The 16,228-nt window shown below is 38.4% G+C and overlaps 1 protein-coding gene across 1 annotated transcript; it reads left to right on the top strand.

Annotated features, from left to right (window-relative positions):
- Positions 1-11,621: 11,621 nt before the first annotated feature.
- LOC149231886 (CEN-like protein 1) lies at positions 11,622-12,212 on the top strand. The gene is made up of 3 exons (XM_089381778.1): positions 11,622-11,662; positions 11,767-11,804; positions 11,920-12,212. The coding sequence occupies exons 1-3, from the start codon at positions 11,622-11,624 to the stop codon at positions 12,210-12,212; spliced, it is 372 nt and encodes a 123-aa protein (XP_089237904.1).
- Positions 12,213-16,228: the final 4,016 nt, after the last annotated feature.

The raw sequence follows: 16,228 nt of genomic DNA, 5'->3' as shown, positions 1-16,228 counted from the left end.
ATCTGGTTGTGACTGTGTAGAGGGTTGGTGGCAAAGGAAGGTGGATTTGTTTGTTGCAGAGGTGGAGGAAGGTATGGAGAAGTCCTAAGAAGCCCCTAGTACCCTTTTGAAGACTTTCAATGTTATCAGATTTTGAAAAATCACTCATAGGGAATTCTACAGGAGGTTGCGAGGGATCTACAGGAGGTTCTATAGGAGGATCTAGAAGAGGACGCTGAATGTTGTTTTTGGAGTTTTGAAGGTGGAAAAATGATGGAAAAAGGGAAATGAAGGCTAGATGAAGGTTTTGAGGTGTTTAGAACTTGTCAAAAAATATCAGAAATGAACATGATGGTTGGATTTGTTCAAATGGCAAGAAAGTAGCTTTATGGAAAAGAACACAGAAATTACAGCAATGAGCTGGGGAATCTATGAGAAGTGAGCTAGTGCTGGCTATTTTATGGATGGATGATGATCTGGGATGTCCTGCAAGAGATCTGCACATTTACTTATCAAAACTAACTGAAGAAAGAAAAAAAAAAGAGTTTTGTCTAGCTTGACCTAATTTCTGACCTACAACCAGAAAATGCTTAGCAGTACCTTATGAACAGAAAAGAACAAAAGAGAACTATGATAAAAGGACATGAAATTATCTAAGAAATTGAATCTGAACCAATATCAACTTTTCCAAATCAAAGTATCACACTAGCAGTTGCATGGAAGAGCAAAAATTGTGTTTTTGGTGGCAGCAGTAGTGCCTTGACCTCAAATCATAGTCCCAAGAAAGGAGAAAGGAGATCGAGACCTACTGTTGGTGTTTTTAGATCCTTTTCTGTCATTGCAGTAACTTACTTAAGCAACTTGAAACAAAAACAACTATACTGTCAATCAAAAGAAACCTAATCTGATGAGGTAAAATGAATCTATGCAATAGAAATTAACTCATGAATGGAAGCAAAGCATATAAGTACAAAAAGGCGGTTCTGGGTAGCTTGGGTTGGGCCCTAACCTAAGAGCTTCAACCCTCTGAAAGAGATCAGTGCTAGATCAAAACCTGTTTCATCTTCATTATCAAAAATAGCAGTTACATCACATAAACTGTTCTAAAAAAGAGCTCGAAAATAAGCTGACCAATGTAGTGCATAAAAGTGAAAAAGTAGACTAACAACTGGCTAAAATATAAATAAAAAAGCTGAGGCCCTAAGCCCCCCAATTTATACAAATATATTCCCCCAATAGCCCTCCTAAAATCAAGGAGCTCGGTTTCCCGGAATTGGAGATAAACAACAATCCTTCTTTACTTGCTCAGCTGCCCCTTGAAATATGGACCTTTGTGCTCTATGTTTCTCATGGAGAATTAAAGGAAAGGGTTCATAAATGAAGGGGACACCCCCCTATAAATCCTCTTCCGTGTTTTCCTCGAGTTTTGGCTACCATTTGCTCATAAATCCTTTGACTTTTTCCAAAATTGACCAAAAAATCTGCATAATGCACACATTAGACTACATGGCAAAATGAATAACCCAATTCACTCTATTAGCATAAATATATTCAAAAACATGCAATAAAATAATGATAATGGTGGATTAAGTCGAAATAATAGGTAAAATGAGCCCATATATTTACCCATTTCTAGGGCTCATCAACGGTGTACTTTGTTGATGATACACGTGGAATTCCTCGGTGAGTGCGCTGATGGTTACATTTAGGAAGTGCGTTCCGTGGTCACTCATTAAAATTTTCGGGAAACCAAAATGTGTCAACACATTGTCAAACAAAAATTTCACAGCTATAATGGTCATGCAATCCTTAACAGCATGTGCTTCCGCCCATCGAGTTAGGTACTCTATCATGGTGATGATGTAGTGCGCATCCATCTTTCCCTGAGATTTTATTGGTCCCACAAAGTCGATTGCCCATTTTTCGAATTGCAGCATCGTCATCTGTGGATTGAGTGGCATCTTCTCCCATCGTGATGGTTTCCAAGTCCTTTGACATGTGTCGTAGGCCTGACTTTGTGCTTTTGAATCTTGATGTAGGGTTGGCCACCATAGCCCAGTGTGAAGAATCTTCTATGCCATCGCATGTCTTGCATAGTTTCCTCCTGCAGCACCCCCATGTGCTGCCGTGAGGATCTTTCCTCACTAAAATTCATGTACATATCTTCGCAATATCTCATCATTTCCCATTTTGTAGAGGTGCCACGCGATGACAGAAAAGTCCGATGTGCACACAACCAATTCCTTCTTCTGCTGGACTGGATATTCCTTTGGCGTAGTCCCTGTGGTTAAAAAATGGATTATATCTTCGAAGTGGCTATCTATGATGCGCACTACAAAGAGTTTTGCATCACGTAGTCCTTCTTCCAAATTTGTTGGCTCCTCGCCGGTCTCAATTCGTGATAAGTGATCTGGTCCTACATTTAGGTGTCCCGGCTTTACGATGACCTCAAAGTCATATTCTTGAAATAGTAACAACAATCGGCATATGAGCCCCCTCAACATGGTCTTTTTCACTAGGTATTTCAACGTGGAATGATCGATATGCATCTTGAAGTGCTCACCAAGTAAATAGTGTCAATATTTATGGAGTGCATATACCATTGCCAACCCTTTGCGCTGAGTAGTAGAGTAGTTCCTTTTGGCTTTGGACAACCGCCGACTCGTGAACATGATCAGGTGATCCACGCCTTCCGCGCCTTCCTGTGTAAGTACAACTCCCAGCGCAATACACAACGCATCGACATGTACATGAAATTATACGTCCCGTTTTGGGAAGACCAGGATGGGAGCAGATGCCATTTTCTCCTTGAGAACATCCAAAATTTTCCTACAGTCATCATTCTAATAATATGTAGCGTCCTTTTTTAATAGTTTTTCCATTGGCACTGTTATTTGTGCATAGCTCTTGATAAATTTCTGATAGTAACCATTGTGCCCCAAAGTAGCGCATAGTTGTTTGACACTTCACAGCAGTTCCAGATTGAGAATAACAACAATCTTCACAGGGTCCATCATTTGGCCTTTTTTGAAAACCACATGGTCGAGCAAGCTTCCAAAGGGGTTGAGGAAGGTGCACTTCTTAAGATTCAGTGCAATCCGGTGTCATCGGCAAGTATCCAGCATCAAACATAAGCTTTCTACATGGTGTTTAACTAACTCAAATATAGTCCAATCGTCTAGATAGACCTCCAAGAACTTGTGGATGTATTCCTTGAACGCGGCCACAACTATGTGCGAAAATATCACTCGCGTGTTCTTCAGTCCAAAGGGCATAACGGGGTATTGAAAACAACCTCATCCAGTCATGAAGGTTGTCTTTCTCCTATCTTTCGGTGCGATCTTCATCTGATGGTACATGAGAAGCCATTCATGAATGAGTAAGCTTCCTGACCACCAACATTCTCCAATACTTCATGTGTGAACGATGTCGGGAATGGATCATGAACACAGGCGTCGTTAAGCTTCCTAAGGTCCATGCATATCCTAATTTCGCCTTTTTTCTCCTGTACTACCATAGGAATCACCTAGTTGGATTCTTCCACTCATTTAATAATTCTGGCTGTGAGCATTTTGTCTAATTCGTCACAAACCTTTTATTTATACTTCAAATTCAAACGGTAAGGTTGCTACTTAACTAGCTTCATGTCCAGTTTCAAAGTGATCTTCATCATCCCTAAGTCGCCAATGATCCACTTTAAGTCCGTGATTTTTTTCGAGAACAAATCTTAATATTCGCTGAGTAACTCGGCGACCTTATCTACCGTAGCATCGCCCCAATAGTCCCCAAGCATCACATACTTCTGCTCCGCGTCTCTGCCAATGTTTACCTGTTTTTTTTTTAGTGGCCTAGTGATGTCGGGATCCTCAATTGATGGTCCTTGAACTTTGCGACAACCTTTAGTTTCTAGAATATTAATATTTCTAGGATCATCATCATCCTCCTCTACTTGCACATTATAACATTCTGGGGCACTGCTTAACTAGGTTGCCCATGCTGGTTGAAGTAGTTGTGGTGGTTCCTCTGGTATTTTTAATATGGCAGCTTTTACTGCTTGCAGCGCGTCGTCAACAGTATCTGAACATCGGTCTTCAAATGTGAATGTTAACAAAAATCCCTCGCACAAGACATCCCATTCGCCATTACCATGTCAGCATTCTGTCTCATTATACCAATTCACAGGTATAATATCTAGGGTATGGTAGAACAAATGTACCCATTCAAGCTCTGGTTCTTCCCCATAGACCTTGGTCCATTTTGCGATGTGCATGCATGGGCCATCTCGTCCATCATATTTATCTTCTATCCGTAGTTGCAATTTCCCAAATCGTAAGTGCATCATCCTTCTACATCTGCACTAGTTCTCAAAATTTCCTTAATGTGTTCCCCACCACCGCGCAGGTGTTTCTTACAGTGCCCACTTCAATGCATCGAACAACTATTGTTCTAGTACTGCGCTTTCAAACTTGCTCAAGAATTCATCCACCGCTGTCAATCCATCATATGTTGGCAGATCTCGGACCTGGGTTTTTATGCAACATAGTGATCTAATCATCATGTTGCAATTCAGCGTTGTCATTTTGTCCAATCGATTGTGCTAGCGTTCATCTTCTTTGTCTGAATCTATGGTGCAGGAACTCGCACGCTCCCATGAGATCCTTCCGTCTGTAGTCAGATTCACTCAATCCTGATCTCACGCAATTATCTTGTAAATACAATCGAGCTCATCATCGCTTCCATAATCGCACATAGGTTTATTGTAGCACACCCCTTCGGTCGAGTCTGGCGGAACTACTACTTTTTTCTCAAATAGATTCATTTGCTTCTTCAGGTTGATGACTCCATTCATATTAGTGGCCCAGTCTATCCCAAGCAATGTAGGATAAAGATTGTTGTCATCGACAATATCTATTACTTCAAAGTCTGTGTGTGTGCTCGCGCCTTTGATATCTACTGTTACCCCTTGCAACCTACCCGTGGGAAAAATCTTCTGTTGGTTTGCCATTCGTAATTGAATAGGGGACCACTACAATGTGAGCCTGCCCATGCATTCCCATGTTTGCTTCGGTAACACATTCACGTCTGATCCAAGATCTAGGATGACTTGACCCATTTCATACTCACCAATCTATGCAGTCAACCTCATCTCCCTTCGAGTGCGCAATGTATGCTTCCCCAATTTCTGGACTACGCATGGTTCTCCTCACCCTGCGCACTTGGTGATCAACTCCTGTAGTCCCTTAAGTGCCTTATTATCATGCAGCAATTTCATGCATGTCTCCAAAAAGGTAGTAAGCATAGAAGGATCCATCCCTCGCTCTGGTTGATCCTTACTACCTGAAGTGGAGGCCTCCGCGAAGCTCTTCTTAGCTTTCATTCTAGGTCAAACTCAGGTTCCATTGTAGGAGCTTTGCGAACCCATGTATCTTCTTCAGGTTTCTTCCCCTTATACTCCCCTATGGTTGCACCACTTCTAAGCATCATGTTCACATTTGGGTCTTCTTCACACGATTCAGACCTCATCATTTGGATATATTGAGTCGGAGGAGGCTGAAGTACCCCTTTCTTGCACATCTCTGCAATCAACGTAGGATAATCTATCATTTCATGATCAAACAGAGCACAGTATGAACATGACATTCTTTCTGGGTTGGTACAATCATGAGAACAGTGCCCTAGTCCCTCGTAATTATAGAAAATTAACTATTTACAACCCCTTCCTAGTCCCATTCCTCCTCGTCCTCGACCTTGCCCCTGAAATCTAGTGCGCACCATCCCTGCCGCTCGGTCGAGGCCTCACGTTTCTCTGTGCATTATATAGAGTCTGATCCCTTCCATCATTAACTCGTAGCTGCGACAAGTGCGCTCGTCGTGGCCTATCGTCCTGCAGAAATTACAAAACAACTATTGTTGAGTCTGTGTATACTTCTGCAACAAATAAAAATTATCCGTCATATGCTTTCCTCCTATTTGACAGATCATGCACCATAACGTGGGTGTTGCACATGGCCCAGTGTGTGACTCTAGTCTCAATGGCATTGGTCCCCCTCCTCCCAAGTAGTTTGTGAATACTGGATAGTGGTCTTTGTCATGGCCCTCGCCTTTGCATTTTACACACCATACTTCCTCGCGTGCCTCTAGCCATGGTGCCCTATCCCACTTCAAGCTCTACATCTCCAAGCAGAGATTCTGTAGTTGCACATGGATTTGTTTAACTCCTAGCCTCGGATCTTGTATCAGTGTCTCATGCAAACTCATCGTTGTTTCCAATGCTTCAGCCTCAGTAGAAAGTTTTTGTTGTGATAGTGTCGTCCTCAGGTGCAGTGTGAGAGATGCCACAAACCACACATGATGTTGTGCATCTGTGAGTGTCATATTAGCCTCAATGATCATACTCTTCAGTCACTGATCCAGATCCTAGGGGGTCTCACCTCGAACCATCGCGATCTCTTTAAAACCAATGATTGGTCGTGTCTCTAATTTCGGCTAGCTAAATTATTTGTTCAATGCATTCAGGATTTGTGCTATCCCTACATTTGGGTGGTCATTAGAGTGCTTGATATACCATGTCAATGAGCGATCGTGCAACATGCTCACCAATGTAGCCTTCTTAATGTTGTCGTCCGTGAGCCCTTGTGCTTGCCACACTACTCTTACCATGAACCAGAACTGGTCTGGGTCCTCATTCCCTACTCCTCTGAATACATATAACTTGATCACGCTCGCCATGCTCAATTGCAGGGTTGGTGTAGGTGGAGTGGGTGAAGATGGAGGTGAAGCAGGTGGTAGCGTGGGCGGAGGTGGTAACTGCGGAACGCGATATCTTGTCAAATTGACCGCACTTCTCGGAGAGACCCGAGCGAGCTCCTCCTCTCTCTCTCGTGAAGGTGAAATTAAGGGACTCTTTCCTAATTCCCCGCTACCTTTGTAGATATTTCCGCTCTGCGTCGTTCCAAACATTAATGTATTCGCATAACCCACTTTTCACATAACAACATCTTAATCCACGTATTCAGAGATTTAATGTACTTACTTCGCAGTCCGTTGAGAAAGTGTCATTCTGCTTCGCTGTAGCTCAAGGTCATGTCTACCACAAACTTAGTGATAAATCCCCTTATTATCCGGTCAAGCCAATGGTCCACATCTCGCGCGATCTTATCTTCTGTTGCCTCTAGTCTGCACACTAATTCCATAGTCCACACTATCGGTTGGTTGAGTTTACACCTTCCCTCGATGTTGGCTAACCTCGCAGTCCATTCATACAGTTCAGAAGGAAAGGATGCGAAGAAGATCTCATGGATTTATGTATACACGTAGTGATCGAGCCACCTTTTCTCCGATACATGCGGAGTTGTGTTTTCGTGTGTCGCAAACTCGTGAATCTTCTTGTCCAACCACTCTTCAATTCCCTTCTTTGTTGGGTTTGAGTGGCACGACATTAGACATCCCTTAGGCAAATCTCAGTCTTGGAAACAGAACCATTTTTTGTCTACATAGGGCCTAACCCACGTTCAACAATGAGTTTAGCTAAGAAAATCTTGGTACTACTCGCCCTTTAGGCAACAGTCCACGGAGCGCAAAGTGAGGTCTCACCCGAAGTAGTATGGGAGGGTGATGGAACTAGGTTTCCACACCGTAGGGATGTCTTGATGAGGGTTCTAGGGGTTCGCAATCCTAATCTATGCATTGCGCTACTCCGCGCAACTTTCTACGCTTCACAACTTGTGTGCCCTTTGTGAATATTGTGTTATTCCGATCCGATCTTCACTGTGCTATTATATTAGTGTTTAACTTAGTTTGTGTGGGCCCAATTTTCTTATTAACCCATTCAACTTTTAGATAAGCACGCGTATGTGAAACCAATATAAGTGCATAAAGATAACGAGAACACAAAAATGCAAATCTACAAATAGAAGCACAATATTACGAATCAAACTTACCTTTATTAGTACGAGTTTCAGTTACACACTCGACTCAGCCCTACGCACTTAGCTGTAGGGGTTCACGAATCTACTAGACCTCTGAACACTCAGTTGTAGAGCCTCTACCTATCACTACCACCCAATACCTTCAGATCGACTTCTAACTTCTAACTATGCCTTTGTATCTATCTATTACTTGTCAAAAACTAAGACTACCATTACACTTAGAGCCTCACTCTATTTATACAATCCCATGGTCCGACGCCATGGGTAGGCGGACACACTTTACATTAAATTACATTATCTTAGGGTGGACAACCCTAAACTCTTGTACTCCGTGCCCAACTCTTGTATTTCGCGCCCATTTGGCGGGGTCTTTACATTACACTTGACCAAAGTTTGGGCTTCAAGCCCCAAAAACATACTATGGGGGGATCCGCTGCGAGGTGATGACATAGTTTAACTTTGTTGAAGGATATCCATGGGATGTACTAAAAATTAGACCATGAGAGTTGATGCCTCTACCAACCTTTTGAAGTCAACAAATATTGAAGAAAATCACACAAAAATTGGGAATCTATTGGAGAATTTAAAAAATGCCATCATAAGATAAATGTCTTCTCATCATTTTGTATTACAATAAAGGAATAAATAGAGATAATTTGAGCAAGAATTAACCATTTTATACTATCAGTGTCTAAAGAAGAACCCTTTGAGAGAGTTCCCACTTAATAATTTCACCATATGTGAATGCAATCCTTCCAAATACAAATTTCCTTCACCACTTGGACACAAGGAAATTTATAAGGAAGCAATGGAAGATTTTGGAGCATATTACATTGTTCCATCAAGTAAGCCATCACAATCTAGCCACTAGGTATGATGGAATACTATTTTCCCTCTTTCAATTCTTGGTCTAATGTATATAATGTTCAACATCAACCCAACAATTTCAATATCCAACAGTTTCATGCAAGAAACCTAACCATTCTTTCATTCAATATCTTACACCTTGGCCTGAGTAGCCTATTTCTTCATGGCCTCAACCTTTGCGAGGACTTTCACTCCTAAATCACATGCTTCTACAATTACCAATGCAACGAAAATTACAACTCGCTTCCAATGTGCTTGTGAGTACTCCATTATTGAACCCTCAACTTGGTGGGATAATGTAATGAAAATTCAATATTTCTTACTTAGTTCATTTCACAAGTAGAATGTAATGAAAATTCAACTTGGCTCAGTTACGAAATTAACCCCCACTCCTACCAAGGTTATAATAGAAAACGAGGATGAAAAAATATTAGGAGAATGAGATGTGATTCAAGGGTTGAGAGAAAGAAATAGGCTGAAACACTAGGTTATAATCTTAATGTTGAAATAGTTGATAAGGTTCTAGTAGTTGATATTACAGTTGGTATTCTTATAACAACCAATGTCACTATAAAATTAGATGTTTCCCTAGCTATGAAGCCTATAAAAAGTCTTAAAAGTGAGACATCTTTATGCCCTCATTATCTTGAGGGACTAATTAAAGCTAAAAATGTTCTTGAAGAAGAACCTAACTTCCTGATATAATTAAATAATTTTCATGTTTGGATTCCATTACTTCAAGAAATTCAGTCTATTCCAATTTATGCTAAAATAGCTAAGGAATTGTGTGGTTAAAAGTCATGCACAAAAACTTGGGACCCCCTACTATGCATGTCATTGGTAGATTATTTGAGTTAATATTGAGAAATGATGATCCCAATAAATATGAGGACCCTTATAATTCCACTATGACAACTCATATTGTTGGGGTACGCCTTCCAAATAATTTGATTGATTAAAGGGTTGCCATAAACATAATAACTAAGGAAGCAATGAAACTACTTGAACTTATCAATTTAAGGTTGAATCATACTGTTCTAGATTTAGTAGATAGGTCTAAAAAAGCTAAGGGCATATTAGAAGACATTAGCATCTGAGTTTGGAAGTATCTAGTAAACTTCATGGTGCTTCAACCTAAAACATGCTTAATTGGACATCTTTCTATTGTAGGAATACCATAGTTAGGTAAGGTTGATGCTTATATAGGATGCAAATATGATTGTATGATTTATATAGGATGCAAATATGGGTATATGATTATCTCATATGGAAATATTCCTAAAGACCTTGTTCTTTATCCACTTACCAAATTGAGTTATATATCTCAAAACCCTCCCAAATTAGAATATGAGTTGGAAGAAATTGATGCTCATCCAATACTTAGTATAAGTAAAGCATTACATCTTAAAAATGAAATTAAAGATGATGTTATGGGTAATTTTATTAGTCATCCTTCTACTATTACAGGTTATACATCCTGATTGATTAATGTTGCAATAAAAGAATTTGGCTGGGAATATTTTTTTGATGAGCATGTTATACATGATATAGCTTCCACTTTTGGTCTTAAAAGTATACCTATAGAAATTGAACCTAGAAAAAACCCTAGGATTAATCCTAATTTTTCCGCTGAACTAAGAGAATATTGTTGTGACTCATAAATAATAACGAAGCTTCTACGCGGGATTATAAAGGCATCAAGGTTATACACCTTAATTTATCTACTCATCATATTTACTTAAAAGAAGGATCCTCACTTGTCACGCAACCTCAACTTAAAATGAATCTGACTTTAAAAGGCATCGTGAAGGAAGAACTCCTGAAAATTTTGGATGAAAATTTCATAAATCCTATTTCTAACAATGAGTTGGTATATCTAGTAGTTTATTATTGGTAAGAAAAATAGGAAGTTAATAATCTATGTGACCACTTTCTATTACCTTCTATTGATCAAGTCTTAAACACTCTTTTTAGATAGATTTAGTGGTTACAATTAGATACATTTTACCCATAAAGGTAAATATAAAACTACTTTTATTTATCTGTGAGGTACTTCTGTTTATATGGTTTTACCTTTTGGATTTTTCAACGCACCTACAACCGTTCAGCACTAAGTATTGGGAATTTTTCTTGCTATGGTTAATGATTCTCCGGAACTTTTTATGGATTATGTTACACCCTGTGGGAGTGGATTTGATGAAGGCACAAACAACCTTGAAAAATTACTAGATTATTGCATTCAAATCCTACTCTATGTCAGCACTCAAAAATTCCATATCATTAGGACTAAGGGTATTGTTGTAGGACATTTTCTTTTGGTTATAGGTATTCATGTGGATGTAACAAAAGTGTAAGCACTCAAAAATTCCATATCATTAGGACTAAGGGTATTGTTGTAGGACATTTTCTTTTGGTTATAGGTATTCATGTGGATGTAACAAAAGTGGAGGTAATATTAAAAGTTACTACTCCCAAAAATGTGGTTTATGGAAACAATATAAGATATGGAACTTAGCTGGTCAATGTGAAGATGGGCAAACACTTGATAAATATTTGATGAAGCCATAGATGGGATAATCCCTAGCAGACCTGGTTGGATAATTGAAAGAAACATTTATATAGAGACCATGGACATTGATGCCTCTTCAAGAAAACTGAGAGAATCACCTCTCATATTTAATGCAGCACCATCCTACTCGTCTTGTACAGTATAGCGATGCTTCTCATGTAGAGTTAGGGGCAATCTTCAGAAACCCGAGATTAGTACTATTGGTAAGTTTATTTCCTAATTTAATCCAGATGTATTTAGTCAAATTGAAATTCATGTCATAAAACCGTAATCAGGTTATGACGGATCCTGGCGCTCCTGAAGGCGAGTATCTGCACTGGTACGTCATAATCCGCCTGAACTCAGAACAGATTTCCGATCAAATCGAACGCAGAATCCATTAATGAATTTCACAAAAACTGTATTAATAGCTACGTTGTGCAGGTTAACTTTGCGTTTCCTTTCCATCGAACATGATAAAGGTATCATGCATGGTTGTCTTTCTTTCTTTGACCTTCAAATATATCGATATCACGAATGTGCATCGTAATGTTAACGGTCAGAAATATGTTTTGTTTCTTTGTGCTGTAATTCTAGATCTTCTGCCGCTGGAACTTGTTGCCTATGCACCTCCAAGATCGGGTGCTGACATGCTGGTTTTAACATTGTTCAAGATTCACGAATACCAGGGTATCATTCCGTCCAATTCTCGGGAACACTTCAGTACCAGAAATTTCGCTACCAATAATGCACTTGGGTGGCCGCTGGATGCTTCTTTTTTCACCATCAAATATGAAAGTGAGAACGAGAAACATGAGACGTCAGAGTACAGTGACCGTGAACGGTGCTTAGCCATGTTGGAAGCGGGGATGGAATGGACAAATCAGTAACCTGAAAGAGATTGGCGCACAATGAACGAGTAAGAGGAGGAGAATTTCAGTTTCTGTGTGTCCTGTATTTTTCATTTGTTAGGAGGTTGGATATTGTTATGCTACATATATCAAGAAAATCCAATAGAGAATACTGGATCCCTGTGACGTGCGTACTTTGCTTTGTTTTGTTCCACAACTTCATGTAGGCCGCGATTTTTTCGTTAATATTATTCAAACTCGGAAATACTACAGTGATGATCTTTGTGAAATGTGTACTTACTGTTCCAATTCATCATTTGTCAAACTGAATGCCGTTAAATAAATTATATGCAAATAATTGGATCAGATTCGCCCTGCAAAGAAGGAAAACAAAGTCTGAAGAGAAAACGCATGAAACATTCAACATTAAAAAATGAATTTTCAGTCTGCCGTCGCTAAGCGATTGATGTAATACTAGTTACATATTATTGCAACAAATTTTATTAAACTAGTGATTGATGTAATACTAGTGAGAATGACAATTTCTTCTGTATCACTACTTGACATCATTTTCTCTTCAGATTTAGAAAGTGCATAAAGGAAATAACATCCCCGGGGTGGAGGCTATACCGCACAACACTTTCAGCGATTAGAACATGGATCGTGGAGCTATACCGCACAACGCTTTCAGCTTTTCTGATGGGATATGTCGAACAGTGCATTCAACTGTTCAGGTGGAGATATGTCGCAGGGTGCTTCCAACTTTTCTTCTTGAGATAAGCAGGACAGTGATAACGATGGGCGCTCATCTGATCTTGAACCGATGAAAATTGAAGTAGGAAACCCCGTGGCTACTGATGGTAATGGGAACTATATTACGGGAGCTATATTATTCCACAAGCCCAACAGACAGAAACCCCTATTAGTGTTGGAGATCACAATGCAAACATTACGGGAGGAGGATTAAGGAAATACGTAGGTGTGACGCGTCCTACCAGAAGGTGGATTTCGAGGGTTTGTAATATAAGGTTTTTCTTATGTTTGCATTATGATAACCAACACTAACAGGGATCTATCTCTGTTGGGCTTGTGGAATAATATAGCTCCCATCACCATCAGTAACCACGGGGTTTCCTACTTCTTCAATTTTCATGGGTTCAAGATTTGATGAGCCCCCATCGTTCACTGTGCTGCTTCTCACCACTAGAAAAGTTGAAAGCACCCTACGACATATCTCCACCTGAACAGTTGAATGCACTTTCGGCAATCCAACAGAAAGCTGAAAGCGTTGTGCGGCTTACCTCCGCGATCAATGTGGAATCGTACGATGTCCTCTTTTCCCAAGAAGCGGACCCAAGAAGCGGACTGCCTGAAGAAAGAGCAATTGTTTTATATATATATAAACATATACACACACGTAACATTACATTTTTGTTTGGTGTGTTTTTTAATGATAATCTTCATTCTCACGTCTACATTTTTTAAAATCAAAATAACAGATGATTTTTCTTTAAATATTACGATGCTGAATAAGCAACAGGAGTTTAGACGCCCTAACTCTACGTGGTTAGAAGTAAAATGAGGTACGACCAAACAGACACCAGCTCACTTCTTCCTTAGAAATTTACAGGCTCCACAGTGGACACAATTTTCTACACGTTGCCATCCCTTTGTCCAATTTTCTACACGTTGCCATCCCTTGTGGAAATGAGAGATTGGAGGAGAAAAGTGTACACGACTGTGCCTCATGCGGGGCGTGCCAGTTCCTCAAGATGAAATGCCCTAGTTTCATTTTATCTGCACTTCACTTGCCTTTCTGACTGAGCATGAGCCATCAGTTCAGAAGTTGTACACAAAAAAAATGTTTGGCTCTTGATCATAGTTAGCAGACACAAAAGAAAAATTAAAAAATTAAAGAATATACATTTTATAATATTTTTTTTTCAAAATTTAAAAAAATAAAATGAATTTAGTAAAAACCTAAAATGTTTTATACAAACCCATCTGATTTGGGATGATACCATTGAAAGATAAGAAAATAATTGATACAATAAAATTTTATGCATGTTTTCCATATAGATTTCAGCATATATAAATTTGGGGTAGTACAATGAAAATAATGCAAAAGGCCAACTCTAGCATGACCATCAAGGAAACCTGAAAATGCACAAGGGATTTAAAATAAAAAAGGGGGAACTAACCTAATATTTCATTATAGTGTTGAAATTTGCTTATTAATTTATGATTGCAACCTAATCACTCAATTTTCAATTTCTTTAAATTAATTTAGCCTAGGTTGGTAACTATAGTTCTAGTGTCTATCTTCTAGATATAATGATCTTTCCCCCAAAAGGAGAAATAAATGTTGGAGATTCAATTAAAATTAAAAGTCTAGTACATATATAGCCAAGATGTACATCATATGCAAAATAAATACTTCAGTCCAAAAAAAAAAAAACATATATAATTGTCCTCAAATAATACTACAATCCTAGATACCCTCATTCTGGCTCATATACAACCAAAATATAAACTACTATCCATCCATCACATATCATTACCTAAAAATGAGAAGCAAGTGAAACCTTCATCCTCACACAAAGACGGATCGACGTAATGGCCTCCAACTTTCCTAGCCGACCCTACCATCATATCTAATATAGTACTGAAGAATGCCAAGAGGTGCATCCAAACATTTCTTAGACATTCTATGGCAGCGACATTTCATATAAGCCTATATTACCAGTTACTCACAAATGGTAGCAACATCATGAGAGACTAGGTCCATATCTACCAAGGATTTGGACTTATGTATCTAGATTGGTTTAATTTACACCTTAAATAGGCAATACTCTATGTGAATACCACGGGCCAATACCATGAGTTCTCATAAAAGTGGAACTTAGAACCCACTAGTAACTTGACCAAGTCAAGTTTACGTTAATAATAATAGTAATAATAACAACCCATAATTTTTAGTTTTATTATATTAATTTAAAGTTATATTTATTTTGCACATGATGTGCATGATGTAATGGCTGGGAGGATGGTTTTCACACCCCCACCCAAGTTCGAATCCCTGCAGAGGGTGTAAAATGTTGTATTGTGGAAAATGAGAGGGTCCCGCCAAAGCCTACAAAAAAAAAAGTTATATTTATTTTAACATAGTTATTTTTAGTTCTTATTTTCTATTTTATTTGGACCTAGTCAAAACTTTTAGACATTACAACATCTCTTCCATACTAAGCTAGACATCTCCTCTCCCAACAAATAAATTCCTCACAAGCCACTATTAAAATACAACTAGTAATAGTGAAACTATGAGCTCATACAATGCCATACTTTAAAACTTAGGAGAAAGATAATTGATCCCTCCAAGGAATTTGGTAAAACATACTTTATAATAAAATTAAAGTATATATATTAGTTAAACCAAGTTAGATATATTTAAATAATAATAATAATGGTGATGTGTAAGTATTTCAAGTCTAGAACAAATAAAAAGTAAAAATAATAAAAACAGTTTTGGCTAATGTGGGCTATAATGATAAAGCTACCTTAAAAAAAAAAATTGCAACATTAAAATTCGAAATTAGGTAAAATTTTAAACATATTTACTTTGTTATGCTCATATAAATATAGCCATCAATGTATGATTATATAGTCATTTATCCTATCGGGATGTTGTAAATTGTTTTTTAATTTAAGTTGTTTAGCTCTTAAAAGGAAAAATGGAAAGATAGAAAAGGAAAATAGAAAAATGGAAAAAGAAAGAAAAATAGAAGAAAATGAAAAGACGAATAAAAGAAAAAGTATTTAAATAAAAATAAATGAAAAAAAAATGGTCAAAAGCCCCATCTAGCCAAAATGCTCCCCTAAATTATTTTGTTTATTATCCTTAAATCTTTATTAAAAATAACAAAAGTATGATTTAAAAGGTGAATAAAAGCAATCATTTTGTAATAACCAATTGGTACTTTTGGACGAATGAGATAGTCTACTCCAAAATCATAATCTACTCCAAAATGAACCACAACTAACCATATTAGGCCCGG

This window comes from Pinus tabuliformis, chromosome J (genome assembly GCF_031772625.1).
Source record: "Pinus tabuliformis cultivar Carrire ecotype Pingquan chromosome J, CPIR1, whole genome shotgun sequence".
Taxonomy (NCBI): domain Eukaryota; kingdom Viridiplantae; phylum Streptophyta; class Pinopsida; order Pinales; family Pinaceae; genus Pinus; species Pinus tabuliformis.
The sequence above is the reverse complement of the archived record's forward strand: the minus strand, read 5'-3'. Positions and strand labels throughout refer to the sequence as shown.